This window comes from Natator depressus, chromosome 3 (genome assembly GCF_965152275.1).
Source record: "Natator depressus isolate rNatDep1 chromosome 3, rNatDep2.hap1, whole genome shotgun sequence".
Classification (NCBI taxonomy): domain Eukaryota; kingdom Metazoa; phylum Chordata; order Testudines; family Cheloniidae; genus Natator; species Natator depressus.
The window spans coordinates 117212798-117228031 of NC_134236.1; the positions used below are offsets into that span (position 1 = coordinate 117212798).

The following is a 15234-nucleotide window of genomic DNA, read 5'->3' on the forward strand; positions in this document are numbered from 1 at the left end:
CTGCTGAATTACTGAAATTGTCAAAAGGCCTGATCCAAAGCCCAGAGAAATCAATGGAGATCTTTCAGTTGATGTCAGTGGGTTTTGGATCAGGCCCGGTAGGAGAACACTGTGAAAAAGCAAAGGTGATGTATCACAAAATATGTTTTATATATTCAAATACTTAAACTTATTGTTATTAATTACTGGATAATGTTCCAGGATATACTACTATAGTAGAATTTGTAAAATGAATTAATTCTGGGCAGTATGTGACCTCACTGTAATTGTATTTGATAATAGGCATTTGCAGAGTAACGGAAAGAAACTGCATTTTTGTGCAAATTATAGAGTGTGGATTAGCAAATTCTACTGTGGGTTTTTTTGCTTTTGTATGTTTTGTGCTTGTTTCTGCAGTGCGGAAGCCCTGGTCTAATAAATGTGTTATCAACAACGGAATTCTGTCAGAAATCTATTTGGACAACCCACTTCATGAAATCATACCTAACAATCGCTCCAAGTGCAAAGCACTAAAACCAAATCCCACTGTGAATGTTTTGGGGGAGGGGGTTGCAATAGTGCTGCACTTTTAACTTTCTTCAAGTGGGATAAAAACTATGTGCAGTGTCTGGGACACTAACATCCCTTTTTCTATTTATGGTATTATTATTTGTAGGGCTGTCAATCGCAGTTAACTCAAGTGATTAACTCAAAACAAACTAATTAAATTTAAAAAATTAATTGCAATTAATTGCAGTTTTAATCACACTGTTAAGTAATAATAGAATACCAATTTACATTTATTATAAATATTTTGGATGTTTTTCTATATTTTCAAATCTATTGATTTCAATTATATCACAAGTACAAAGTGTACAGTACTCACTTTATATAATTTTATTACAGATATTTGCCCGGTAAAAAGCTAAACAAAAGTAATAGTATTTATCAGTTCACCTCATACAAGTACTTTAGTGCAATCTCTTTATCGTGCATGTACAACTTACAAATTTAGAATTTTTTTTTACATAACTGCACTCAAAAACAATGTAAAACTTTAGAGCCTACAAGTCCACTCAGTCCTACTTCTTGTTCAGCCAATTGCTAAGACAAACAAGTTTGTTTACATTTACAGGAGATAATGCTGCCCACATCTTCTTTACAATGTCACCTGAAAGTGAGAACAGGCACTCGTATTGCACTGTTGTAGCTGGCATTACAAGGTATTTACATGCCAGATAATGCTAAACATTCATATGCCCTTTCATGCTTTGACTTGTAGATTGCACTATTATTTATCTTTTTACAGTGCAAATATTTGTAATAAAAATAATAATATAAAGTGAGCACTCTACACTTCGTTTTCTGCATTGTAATTGAAATCAATATGTTTGAAAATGTAGAAAAACATCCAAAATATTTATAATACATGTAAATTGTTATTCTATTGTTGTTTAACAGTGCGATTAAAACTGCAATTAAGCATGATTAATTTTTTTAATGGTTTGACAGCCTGAATTATTTGTTAGTTTTAGTAGTCGTACCAGGGTACTGACTTTCTTAAGCTTTTCCTTTAAGACTATACTAGTTTTTTATGAGAGCCGTCTGGAGGACAATTCTGGTTTGTGGCAGCCTTCAAAATTTTTGTTCCACACTAGCACAAAACCAAAACCTTTTGAATGTTTTCATGAAAAATAGAATTGTGTTGAAATGTCTGTTTTCAGATTGAAACATGAGGTTTTCTGGTCAGGAAGGTGTTTTGAGTCCATGGCTCGCTGGATACTTCAGACCACAGAGAGCAACTCTCATGCTCTATAGCTTGCTGGGTAGAGCACTGGCTGGGCTGTGGGAGATCCTGCTTCAAGTTCCTTGACTCTGCTGTGAATCAAGGACTTGAACCTGGGACTCTCTCAAGTCAGTGCAAATCAGTGATCAGAAGGCTATAGAGTATGAGAAAGTCTCTCTCTCTCAAGTGTTTCAGCTTTGACACAATGACACTTTGTCAAAAATATTTCTTCCAACTCTAATTTTTACTTGCTCACTGTCTTGAAGCTGCACAAGAATGGAGTGCTGCAGACATCCTGTACTGTTGGCACTACAATTGTGCAGGGATAGCATGCCAGTGCTGCTGATTTGGTATGAATTACCCTTTGTTTCATATAAATTTATACCTTTTCATTCCTTTGTGTGCTTTGCACAAGGGAATGGGGTGACTGGGCCCAAGAAAGGTAGTTTTGGACTGAATTTTGATATAGATAGGAGGTCAGTGAAGGTGACGGAGGATGCTGTGCGTGTGATGGAAGAAGACTCAACAACTCTTTCTCTGACAAGATTTAAAGCTTTAGTCATTATTCACAGGGAAGAATAGGGGCCAAAACTGACAGATAGCAAGGGATTACGAATTAAGGCATTCTAAGACTAACACTTTGTCAACACTAGCATTTCTGTTGGCAAAACTTTTGTAAGTCAGGGGTGTGAAAAAACATACGTTTCACTGACAAAAGTGCAGGTGTGGACAAAGTCTGTTGCTGACAGAGCTACTGCCACTCATTGGGGGTGGATTAATTATGCTCTTCCACCAGCATAGAGTGGCTACGGATCTTACAGGGGCACAGTGTAGAGTATAGCCATAGCTTAAGATGGGAACTGTTTGGACCAGGCATAGGTTGAATAACCAGACAAAAATTATTGTAAAGGAAATTTTATCTATATTCATGGACTGGTTGGAAATATTTTAGATCCAAATTTCTTTTTTTTTTTTTTTTTTTTTTTTTACTTTGTATACACATTGAGGAGTAAGAGGCGGGTATAACATGGTCTGTACCACACATTCTTACTTTTGTATTATTATTCTCCCTGGCCTCTGACTTACCCCTCCTAAGTTTGTCATTAACTCTGTTTGTAACCCTTCTTTATTTAGATCCAGACACACGTGTTTACATTATCCCCAAGGTATTCAAAATAAGCAAGGTCAGTACAATGTAAGCCCTTAGATTGTAAACTCTTTGGGTCAGGGATCATGACATTTCTGTGTTCTTAGAGAAACTGAGCACACTTAGGAGGTTAGATAAATGGTAAATAGCAATTAATGTGGAACACATTTTCAGTATTTGTGGGTTGGGTGGAGGGTGATTTTTGTTTCTATCAAAAATAGGCTAACTGAGAAGAAAATAGTGCATGTTTTGAGAATTCAAACCATCACAGTTCCTGAGTAACAGTTAGCCCAGTGATGATATGAAAAATGCACCCGTTATATGTTGCATTAAAGTCCATATGGCTAGCATTATTACTATGAAGTTATTGAACAGTTATGAGAAAATACCACCTGGTATTTCATGTTAAATAACCTGAACACAATTGTAGCTATCAGTCTATCAATCCATATATTTTATATTTACAGAAAGACAAGTGTCTGTGTTTGCATACCATCTGTGGTTGAAATTTAGCCTGTGTAATCTCTACAGCTTGGTAAATCTTTGACTATCAGGCCATTTTCCCCCTAGAGATCCAGGGAACCAAATTGATGAAAAGCATTTATACCTTTGTATTTATTTTATTAGAACTTGAACAAAGGATGAACATGACTCAAATGCTCCTTTCTCTGCCTTTATTCAGCCTCGTTAACAAAATCTATATTAACATTTTTCACATTGAAATATCACATTTAGGATAAATTGGGTGCCTCGGGGGATTGGTAATGGGCCACATAAGCCATCGTCTTATTTAAGTCTAGTTCAGACTGCCACTGATCAAAAGTTGTTGTTACCATTTAGAGGTCAATCCTGTGAGGTTATCTAATACCTCTGCTACACCCCTGGATGATTTGGTGCAACGCACGTTACGATATCATACCTTGAAGCAAATACTGGGTGGAGAGAATGTTGCGTCTCATAAAAGGAGTGTTACGCAAATTACCACACCATGCAACACAGGAACTCCAGGAAGAACTGTGCTTCTGAGGAATGTCCCTGAAGAACAATGCCTCCCAGACCACCCCCAGGGCAATACATCTGTGCCCCATATCTTACTTTGGGCTGTGCAAATTAGCTTTATTTAGCTTTGTCATTAGATGCAACTGTGTAAAAATCCTGCAACTCCATGTTAATGATAACAATTGTGGTCAGATAACCGTGACAGGATGAGATCAACATTTATCATCTAAAGTTATTTGTCTTGCAAATATCATACTAAGTGATTTAAGGCATTTGTAATCACTTCACATACAACTCAGAGTGATGAGTTTGCTGATTTTCCTTAAAAGCTAAGGACCAAATTATATCCATGAAGCTGCATGCACATCTGATGACCAGTTTTGACCCATATATTACAAAGCCAAAGTCACTCCACTTTGCTACATGTTGTTCTCAACTAATAAATTAGAGTTATTATTGAGCCAAATTCTGCTCTTACCTCCGCTAATGGAAATTTGTGGTAAATCAATTTGTTCCAGAAGGATTACTCAGAATTTACCCTATTAAGCCTAAGGACAGGATTTAGCCCAGGACTCATGAAGTAATTAGCTGTTAAATGCAGAATGATTCTATTTTTATGGACCATGATTCATATGGAAATTTCCTTCTGAGTTCAAACCAATAATTCATCTAGTCCAGTGTGCTGTCTGATCATGACTGTGTGAATCAGGGTCCACACAGCACGGGGGAGAACAGGTTTACTTCCACCCCCAAATTGAGCAGTTAAACCAACTGATTGCATACTGTATTATTGTACTACAAAAGAGTAAGGCCTTTTGTGAAAGCTTGTGATGTTCTGAACTTGATGGTCATTCTGAGATACGTATTATATATTGTGATTATGAATCTGTAGAAAACTATTCCTAACCAGTACAACTTCAGCTATACCTCACAGCAGGGAGGGGCACCTCCCAAGCCAGTTGTTTACAGGAAACCAGCTTCAACAACTACCCATCCCTTGTCCAGCCCAGGAAAAGTCAATGGTGGACCATTATAATTAATGGGAAGACATTGAGACATCAAGTTCAGCTATCAAGATCAGAATTTTTTAAAATTCTTGGCAAATTGACAAGTCAGAAAAACTGAATTGTTTTAGGGCAAACAAGAGGGTTCTTTTAGACAAAAGGGAAGCATTTTGTTTTGATCCATGTTTGGATTGGTGTTTAAAATATTATTAAATAATTTTTAATTAAAAAATTTCCTAGCAGCCATGAAGCATTGCTTGTGTGCACACAGGTCCTGTGGAGTATTCCTGCAAATGTTGCATTTGTTATTATGGGTGCAACCACTGATTTTTCTCAAAAATATGTTTCACTGGAAGCATGGGGGAGGGGTGAAGGTGAGTAGTTGAAGTATGTATTAGCAACATTCATCTTTTCTCAGTGGTGTATTACACAGCTCGTATGGGAGCAACAGTTGCTACTGGAGACCCACCTTGTGTCATACTACCTAGTCATAATGGGACTGAGTTAAAGGTGGTTTGACAGTCTTACTTCCTTTGACTGCAGGGAAGTTCAACAGTCTAAACACTTTTGACTGCAGGGAAGTTTCACCCATTTACACTAGAGTTGATAGGGCTCCAAATGTTCTTACTGTTTATTAGTTTGTGTATCAGAGCATTCACTTTACAGTAATTTCTTTTTAAAATGAAATTGCTCTTCATTGCAAGTCTGGGAAAAGAGGAGGATTAAGACAATAAGAATTTTTTGCACTGAAACATAAAAAACCAAAGAATTTTTTCCCCCTGGCGGTTCTCTCTCTTTTAGAGATGTATTGTAATGAAGAAACACCACATTATCAGATTGTTTTTATTTAGTGCAGGCTCCTGCTAGGGCTATTTCCATACATATATGTGCAATAAAAAAGAGGAAATAAAATCATGAGATAAAAACAGTGGTAAAATAATTACATTATATAAGCTTTGCAGCAATGGCACATGCTAGCTAAAATAAATTCTTTACTCTCTGACTGCTAGAGTCTTTGCAGTCAAAGCAGAAAATGTTGCCTCAGCTGGCAGATAAGATTTCCTCTCTGAATGGAGACAAACTGCCGTTCTTTGGGAAGAAAAAAGCTTTTTTGTTCCATCTGGGGGAGGACTAATATCAGTAAATAATGCATAATAAGTCATGGACAAAATGTGAGAGGTCCCTCCATTGGGAGAAAGTGATAGGAGGCGGGGGAGAGGAGCCATTAAAAAAAAGCAACTAGTGAATTAATGGGCAGCTTGAGCCCAAGGCCAAACATATTAAAACAATTAATTAAAAACCTGAATGAGTCAGACACCCTCAGTGAGACATGCAAGTGGGTGTCACATCATTCCCTACAAGAGCAGTGGCAGGTGCTAAAAATCAACTGGAACCAACAATTACCTCAGCTTTCATGCCCTCCTTTACAGAAGCTGGGTTGCTGCTGAAGCTGCTAATTGGCCCTGAATGCGTGAGAAAGGGCAGTGAACACACAGGCTTCTCCAAAGTAATTTTTAGTCTTTTGAAGCTACTTCCTTGTCCTATCCTGCAGGTGTTCTGTGAATTCAGGGTGGGGGTTAGCGTTGCTCTCGTCTCCTAGAGATGCTTCTCCTCCTCTCATTACACCCTCTAGTATGGGAGGAGAGTAGCTCGGAGGGCAGAGACTTGGAGGAAGAAAGAAAATTTAGGGGAAGAGACACCTTGGGGAAGGGGAATAGAGTCCAGGGGAAAGAATGAGGTGAAGAAAGGACATTGTGGGGAGGGGAATCCACAGAATAAAAGACCAAAGTAATGGGAGGGAGGAGTTGGGTGGACAAAGACTGGTCTAAACTAACCTAACAAGTTGACCTACACCAATATAGGCAGGGCTTTGGAGCGGAGCCCGCGGAGCAGCTCCGGAGCAGTGGAGCTACAGGTTTTTGCCTGGAGCTGGAGCGGAGCTGGAGCACAGCTCCAAAGCCCTGAATATAGGAGCTATGCTCTAGTCCAGTACATTCTACATTCAGATCTACTGTATATCTTTTCAAATGCCTCTGCAGAAATTCCTTTGGGAAGCTGCACATCATCTAGCAGTTATGTAAGGAGAGAAGGGGGTTGCCTCCAACAGTAAAGCCAGAAACTGGATTATTTGGTGGCACTACTTCATTCCATGCTGAGCACAGCAAGAACTGTAACTGTTCAGTGTGATCTCAGTTCTGGTATACCCTCCCAACACTCGGCTGCACGTATGTCTTGGCAACTCTTTCCTCTCTATGATGCTCCCTGGCTCATGACTGAATTACAGAGCAGGTAGTGGAAAACAAATAAGTTCCATATTTCCAAAGAAGCCATTTGGACTGTATTATACATATTGTGTAGTTATCTAAAAATCAGTGCGGTTTTCCTGGCCTCCATACAGCATTTATCACTTTTGTAAGTATTATGTAGAAACCAACTATTGTCCCTGCATTTACATGTGCTTCCTAGACTATGGTTAGCAAATTTAAAAGCTAGACACAAAACAGAGGTCTTGACAGCTTGGCCTGGATCATAAGGATTGCATGGTCCATTTTGTTAGAACAGCGGTTTGGCCCAACATCCTATTCAAAATGTGTCTGTCTCCTAACCGATGCGGTCCAGCAAATTGCCTCCTTCCATCCCAGAAGTGGCTGCATATCTATTAAACTTTTGCAGAACAAACATTTAAATCTCCCTTTTGAAATTTGTCCTGACCCCCTCACCCCCAATCACCACCACCACAGTTCTTTGGATTCCTCTAATTAAATAATCACAGTCCCTAAAACCCGGAGGTACATTCTTCTCTCTCTCTCACACACACATGCCATTTTGAACTCTTATAATTAGACACATAGCTAGTTAACCCCCTTCCTCATCATCATCTAACTGGGTTGGGTCAGGATAAGTTGATGAAACCGCTCAGGTCTCTCAGCTATGTCCATTTTCAGCTTTTGTCAAAATGCTATTTCAACCAGCTCTTCCCAACTCCCCAGCTGTGTTCTGTACATGCCCCTGGTGAGACAGGGAAGCAGTCCTGGCAGTAAGGGGTATGGCAGGAGCTGGTAAGTCAGGCAGGGAGCATGAGGGGTACAAGTTTTAGGGAGGCAGGGGCTGGGTTTAGCTGGAGTGGAGAAGCCTGTGTGCAGAGGCAATGTCTGTGTGAGAGGCCCAGAGCGAGGAAGCCCAGTGTCTCTTTGCCACTATAGTGGTATTTGAAGGGCTCGCCCTGGTACTTCTGCCTCACTTCCTCAGAGCCCAAAAGCAACAGTGCTGTACAAAGCCCATCAAACACCAATGCAGAGACACTGAGCTCCTTCTAAACTGCTGCTTCAGCATGCCAATACACCCAGGCAGCCATGACATGGAGAGCCCATGTCACTCCTTTTCCTTGGCACGGAGACTCTGTTTCTCCTCACATCCCAGGCCTCACCTGACTTTACCCTCACCCACTTGAGTGTGCATTTTTAGAGTTCAAACTTTCACTTTCAATAGGCTCTTAATGACACCAGTTCCTGCCGGGGGGTGGGGGGTGGGGGGGCAGCAGAACGGACAGATACTTGTAAAAATATTTCTGAACAGTACATATTTGTGCTGGGCCCAGTGAGAATTGAAAGTATTTGGTATTCAATGACTCACTAAGGACCGTGAGGAACTGGCCCTGAGCCCACGATAGGCCACAAATACTGTGCTTATTGTATGGTCTGGGGACCTGTAGCACATATCCTCATACAATCAGGTACAAAACTAGGTTGCTGGACAAGACTGGCCTGGAGAAGTGTCTATTTCCTAATCCAGCTCTTCAACAGTATAACACAGAGCACTGCTGCTGCCACACCATTGTGCTGCAAGGTTTGCTGTACGTATCAATATAAAAAGCATGTGCTAACTAACGTTCATCTAATACCTCTGAACAGAACGATTCCTTGCAGTTCCTTTCAGTAAGGAAAGGAACAGCAACTTCAGTAAGTTGTACAACTTGTGTTAAAGTGCCATGAACTAACAATGGTAAAAGCCCCAAAAGAAAACATGTTGTTGCTAATTATTGCTTTATTAGGGGGGATACATTATCTAGGCATGTATACAAGCTTAATCAGAGCAGCCATGAAAATAAATGCTAATTTAAATTAGTTCAGCTTGGTGTATTTCATGCATTTTAATCTTCTGAAGCCCACTCAAGGAGACCTCAAGTGCATAAACTAGTTTAATGCATGCATCCATCTGAACGTAATAAGTCTTCATTTGTTTTAACACGTCATTTGTGCACAGAGGGTGTTAGTTTGGGGAAATAATTTAATGTCCCCGAGCACAGCAGAGAGAGATTTGTAGGAACCGTGTCCATTATTTGTATACGGGTCTTTCCTGCACATTTCCTAATGGCTGGTTTGCCTGCCCCCTTATTTCAGTGAGCACAACAGCAGCCTAACAGTTTCATAAGAGCCTTCTTCCTGCAAAGAAACTCCCAAAATGACATCACAGCCATTTTCTCATTTATTTTCCACCTCCTGTGCCCTCACCGGACCAGATCTTGGCCCCTGCTCTAACCTCTTTGTACCAATCTGGTCGCCCTAAGGCCAGAAAGTTGCTCTAATGGGACAGCTGAGGATTCCTCTAGCTTGGAGTTCCACTGGCCCCAGCCCCCTCTGATGTAACATGCACACCCAGGGAACATTAGGAACAAAGTTGGGTGGGGCAGGAGTAGTATTCAAAATGCATGAGTCAAGCCTGGAAAAGTCATATGATCATGATATTTAAGCTACTTTTTGGTTGCCTTCTGGCTTTAAGTTTTGAATCTTTCTAGGGTTTATATATTCAAGCATTTCTCTGCAACCCTGAGGATGAGAAACCTAATGTGTATTTTAATGAAAGCTGCAATTCTCACACCTCTGTCTCTTGCCTCCGTTTGTATTGAGATGATGTCTAGGGCAGCTTAGGATCTGGCCCATTTTTGGACAGATATAAACAACTAAACAAGGTGCAAGGCATTGGAGAAGCAAACCTGTTACAAATAAGAAACTTCAACACCCGCAACCCGTAGTTTCAATTTTAAAAAAATGAATGCATTTCTATCCTGTAGAAATTTGGATCCATTTGTTAAGGGTTCCTAGGAGAATAGTAGTTTGGTTTCCATTTTTCATTGAAAAAGGAGACAACATTGCTGGTAGAACAAGTTACTTTTTACATAACCAGTGAGAGAGAGAGAGAGAGAGAGAGTCAGCTTACCTCAGCATTTTCAGAATTTCAGCTGTTGAAATTCCATATGCCAAATGTTGACATTCAAATTTTTATAGGTTTTGATGCAAGGCTTTTTTTTTTTAAATACAAAAGCCAATAAAAAGATAGTTTTCAGGCTTCAAAGTTGCCTTAAATAAAATTCCAACTTTTTAAATTCTTAATAATTTACACCATCATATTTCTTTACAAATGTTACTACATATATTTTAACTTATGTAGATGTGGTACAATTACACACACACACTTACTTCAAGGTACTATAACCACATCATAGATGCCAGAAGGGCTGGATAACAGAAGAGTCTATGCACAATACTCACACAAGCAGGTTGATACTTAAACAGAAAACATAATAGCTTTGATGAAGTCTTTGGAATCTATATTTTAGGGAAGGATTGTTATATTTGTATGATGTTAAAAGTCTTTTAAACCAATTACTTCAGTAATCTATTTGCACACGACATGATACTGGACATATGAACAATCCCCTTATTTGGGCAAATAATCACTTTTAATGTAGTTCATCTTTTAGAAAAAAAGCCATTTATATAATCCAGGGGTCAGCAACCTTTGGCACGTGGCCCATCAGGGTAATCCACTGGCAGGCCACAGGACATTTTGTTTATGTTGACCATCCAGAAGCACGGCCCCCCACAGCTCCCAGTGGCCACGGTTTGCCAGGGTATTACCCTGATGGGCCATGTGCCAAAGGTTGCCGACCCCCCATATAAGCTTTAAAATGTACAGTAGAGACAGATATTTAAGACCTGATTAGGCCTTTGAGAGCCAAATACTTTCAGTAAGCATGAAGGCTCTGCTTCCTTTATATTTAAGAACAGATCAGTTAGGTATTTGAAGATTACATAGTGCATCAAGCAAGAGCCTCCATCGGTGGTTTATATAGTCCATGAAATGAAATAATTCACAGTCTATGAACTTTTAAGGCCCTACTGACAATGAATAATGCAAAGACAGCAAGAATGAAAGTATCTGAGCCTGGTCTGCCCTAGAAAATTAGATCGGTATAACTACATTGCTCAGGGGTGTGAAAAATCTCATCGACGCATCTACGCTTCTCAGGGAGATGGATTACTTACACTGATAGGAGAATCCATCCCATTGGCACAGATGGTGTCTTCACTAAAGCACTACAGCAGTGCAGCTGCAGCATTTAAGTGTAGAAAAGCCCTTTTATGTGGTGTGGCATGTTGTTGTCCCAGCATGCCCCGTCATGGCATTGCAGCAGTGCTACCTCAATTTCCACCCCCCCCCATCCTTTGAGGTACCATGGCTGTAGAAGTGCCTTGGCCCTCAGCCAAACCCCTTTGTAGAGCCCCACCCCTGTCAGGGGTGCAGCTTCCTTTGCCAAAATCCAACAAAAAATAAACAGAAAACCAAACCTTCAGCTCAGTTGGGCTCAGCAAGCCACCTCTTCCTCACAAGTAGCTTTAATCTGCTACAGTTTGTCCCTACCCCAAGTCTCAGGCTCCTGTTCCCTCAACAACCCTACTGTTCAGGGGCTGGCACACTCCTCCCCTCACTCAGGGGTTCATGGAGACTACAGTTTCATAGATATTAAGGTCAGAAGGGACCATTACGATCATCTAGTCTGACCTCCTGCCAATGCAGGCCATAGAATCTCACCCACCCACTCCTGCAATAAACCTCTCACCTATGTCTGAGCTATTGAAGTCCTCAAATCATGGTTTAAAGACTTCAAGGTGCAGAGAATCCTCCAGCAAGTGACCCGTGCCACATGCTGCAGAGGAAGGGGAAAAACCCCCATGGCCTCTTCCAATCTGCCCTGGAGGAAAATTCCTTCCCAACCCTAAATATGGCCATCAGCTGAACCCTGAGCATGCGGGCAAGACCCTTGTCTCCAGCTCATCCCTGGAGTAGCTTGTTTGCTCTCCTTCCTCCATTTCAGCCTTCTTTCAGGCTGCTTGCAAGAGAGAGAGCACACGAGCACATACATACATACATACATACATACAGACATACATACACAAGTGAGTACACATGCACACTTCCCACCTCCATTCCTGTGAGTCTTCTTCCTTCAGCTGGGTTCACCCACCTCTTTATGGCAATAAGCTCTATTCTCCCCCATCTGAGATTTATTTCCAATTAGGCCTGGCCCACCCTCTGGCGCAAACAGGCTGGTTAACTGGCTCTCAGGCCCATATTAACCCTTTCCCTCCAGCAAACCATCACCTACCAGACAATTTTTTCTCCCTCCTCCCTATCTGTTGTTTTGATAGCTCTGGCTTTTTCTGAATCTCTCCCACATGGAATCTCCCCCAACAGTTGCAGTATCTCTTAGGATCCCAGCAGCTCCTTCTAAGTACCTCTCCACAGGAAAGAAGTCTCCACAGGGTACTCTGAGAACCTCGCACAGAACCTACGTCTCTCTCTGATCACCTTGATGTTTGTTGAGTAACCTATGTACTAACCCTTCTGTCCTGGCAGTGTGGGGAGTGGCAGTAGAATGAGCAGCCTGGGTACTTTATTATTTCAGAATTCATTCTGTGCTTTGGTTTATAATTTAGATACATAACTATGTATCATAATTTCCCCAAAAAAGCAATATGAGTATGATATCAACAGCTTGCTGTTTTAGTTTTAAACTATGAGAAAACTATAAAAAAACCAAAAACATTAAATGTAGGTTGCTTATGGCTGTACATACACAGTGCTATAAAATGAGAAAATTAGGAGATTAGTAGCTGCTTCAGATATTCTGCTAGGTCAGAAGTTTTAAACAAAGTTCTTGAAACCATGTTCAGGTTGTACAAATCTGCCTTCACTAGTTAATGGTGGCCACCAATTCCTTACAACCAGCAGCTGTTCAGTAAAACTCCTAAACAGAGCAAGGCAAGAGAAAGAAACATAGAATATCTTCCTTTACACCTTTTACGTCTTTCCCCAGAGGGCCTCCTAAAAAGATCTTTAGTCATTTGTTTCTTTTACAAATCAGTCCTTAAAATGTAAAGACATTTTCTGTTTGGTAAGGCACTTTATATGTTATTTTGTGGGACCACAAAGGAGTTTAATTTAAAAAAAGATCATCTGACCCACTGAGAACAGGACAATCAGTGTGCTTAGCAACCTAGGAAGCAATCAGAATTCCAGAGCAGAATAGTCTGAAACTTACTTTGTGAGAGAAAGTTTCATTTTACCACTGCAAATCTTTTAAACGCAACGACCTCATGCAGTATCAAATGGCTTAGTGAATACTACACTGTAGGATGTTCACAAAGGTTAATGAAACAAAGGGGAAGTTAATGCACCACTCAGAGCAATATTAAGGGTCTATCTATACAACAAGCACTACAGGAGCACAGTTGTAGCACTGCGGCGATGCCGCTGGAGAGTTATAGCACAGACACTTGCTACAGCAACGGAAGGGGTTTTACCATCCCTGTAAATCCACCCACTAGAGAGACTGGAGCTAGGTGGAAGAAGAATCCTTCTGTCCATCGACCTAGCTGTGTCTACGGGATTAGGTCAGCCTACTTATGTCATATAGGGCACAACATTTGTTGCAGCCTTAAGCAACGTAGGAGGTCAACCTACATTTGAGGTGCAGACCAGGCCTAACTCAAATTAAGATTTAAATTAACAACAACAAAAAAAACCTACTTGTTCAGCTGTGATTGAAAGGTACTTGGTAGATTTAAAACTAACTGATTGATTTTTAAAGCTGGTTACTAAGTGTACACTTCTAAAGAGTTAGTCCTTATATTAACAGCAGCTCTTTTCTCATTCAATTTTTCCTAATTATGTAAGTCACTCAGACCAATATACCAGGTCAGGATATGAGATCGTCTTACATTTTCCACTGTTGTAACGTAATTATAGTAAATTTGTTATGTAATATTGTAAGTTTTAAATATAACTTTCCTAAAATTAGTAGCAAGCCAAAAACTTTTAAAATAAAATTGGATTTTTAGACATATTGGACATTTCTCTTTGTTTACTTCTTCACCAAGAATCTGAACCATTGCAATGCCATAATATATATGATTTAGGTCTCCATTTTTATATACTGAAATTCCAATACTTAGTAGATACAGCAGTTCTTTTCATCTAGTGTGGTGCCCAGTGGATACTAAAAATATTTGTTGAATCAGTTTTTGTCTCAATTCTGCTTCAGCCATAATGGTTCTTCTGCAAATTTTCTCCTAGATTGCACTGTCACTTATTAGAGCAATACTTCATTTTGTTTTACAAACATTCATGGAGGTGTGTAAAAATATTTCATTTGAAGCCTGTGCATTAGACAGTTGCTTGATTAAATAAAATTAATTATAAAATGTGTCTCTGATAATCTCAAAGCCAATACTGTTATTTCACAGATGCTTCCTACAGGTAAGTCACTGGTATTGATTTTATTGATTAATTCTGATAGCTGTGTTCATTCACCCACTTTGCTGATTTTTCTAGGTACACCAAAATGAAGACTGCCACCAATATCTATATTTTCAACCTTGCTCTGGCAGATGCCCTAGCAACAAGTACTCTGCCATTCCAGAGTGTGAATTACTTGATGGGAACATGGCCATTTGGTACAATCCTTTGTAAGATCGTTATATCGATAGACTACTACAATATGTTCACAAGTATCTTTACACTCTGCACCATGAGTGTGGATCGCTACATAGCTGTTTGCCACCCAGTCAAGGCTCTTGATTTTCGCACTCCCAGAAATGCCAAAATTGTCAATGTCTGCAACTGGATTCTTTCTTCAACCATAGGTCTGCCAGTTATGTTCATGGCAACCACAAAATACAGGCACGGTGAGTCTGACTTTCATAACTGGGGTTGAGTTAAACTGAATGTTTAAATGCTCACTTAAAACCATAAGGTCCCCAGACTTATGGTTTTAAGTCTTATCCTCCACATCTACTCTGCCCCTCCAAAAAACAAAAATCTATATTTACAAAATATACACCAAGTACTGCAGATGAACATATATTTAGATGAAGTCTGTCACGTCATGAGATGTACACAAACTATAGTTGACAAGTAAGGAACATACTTTCAAGAGCTTTTGTTTCTTAAAATATGCTTCCAGTTTTCATGTAAGA

General features: G+C 40.0%; 1 protein-coding gene across 2 annotated transcripts in view; it reads left to right on the plus strand.

Moving 5' to 3' along the window:
• Positions 1-15234, plus strand: part of OPRM1 (opioid receptor mu 1) — a 33048-nt gene that overhangs the window by 7587 nt on the left and 10227 nt on the right. For both annotated transcript variants that reach the window (XM_074948646.1, XM_074948647.1), the window contains exon 2: positions 14591-14943. In XM_074948646.1, the coding sequence (XP_074804747.1) occupies positions 14591-14943 (353 nt within the window). The remainder of the gene's footprint in view (positions 1-14590; positions 14944-15234) is intronic.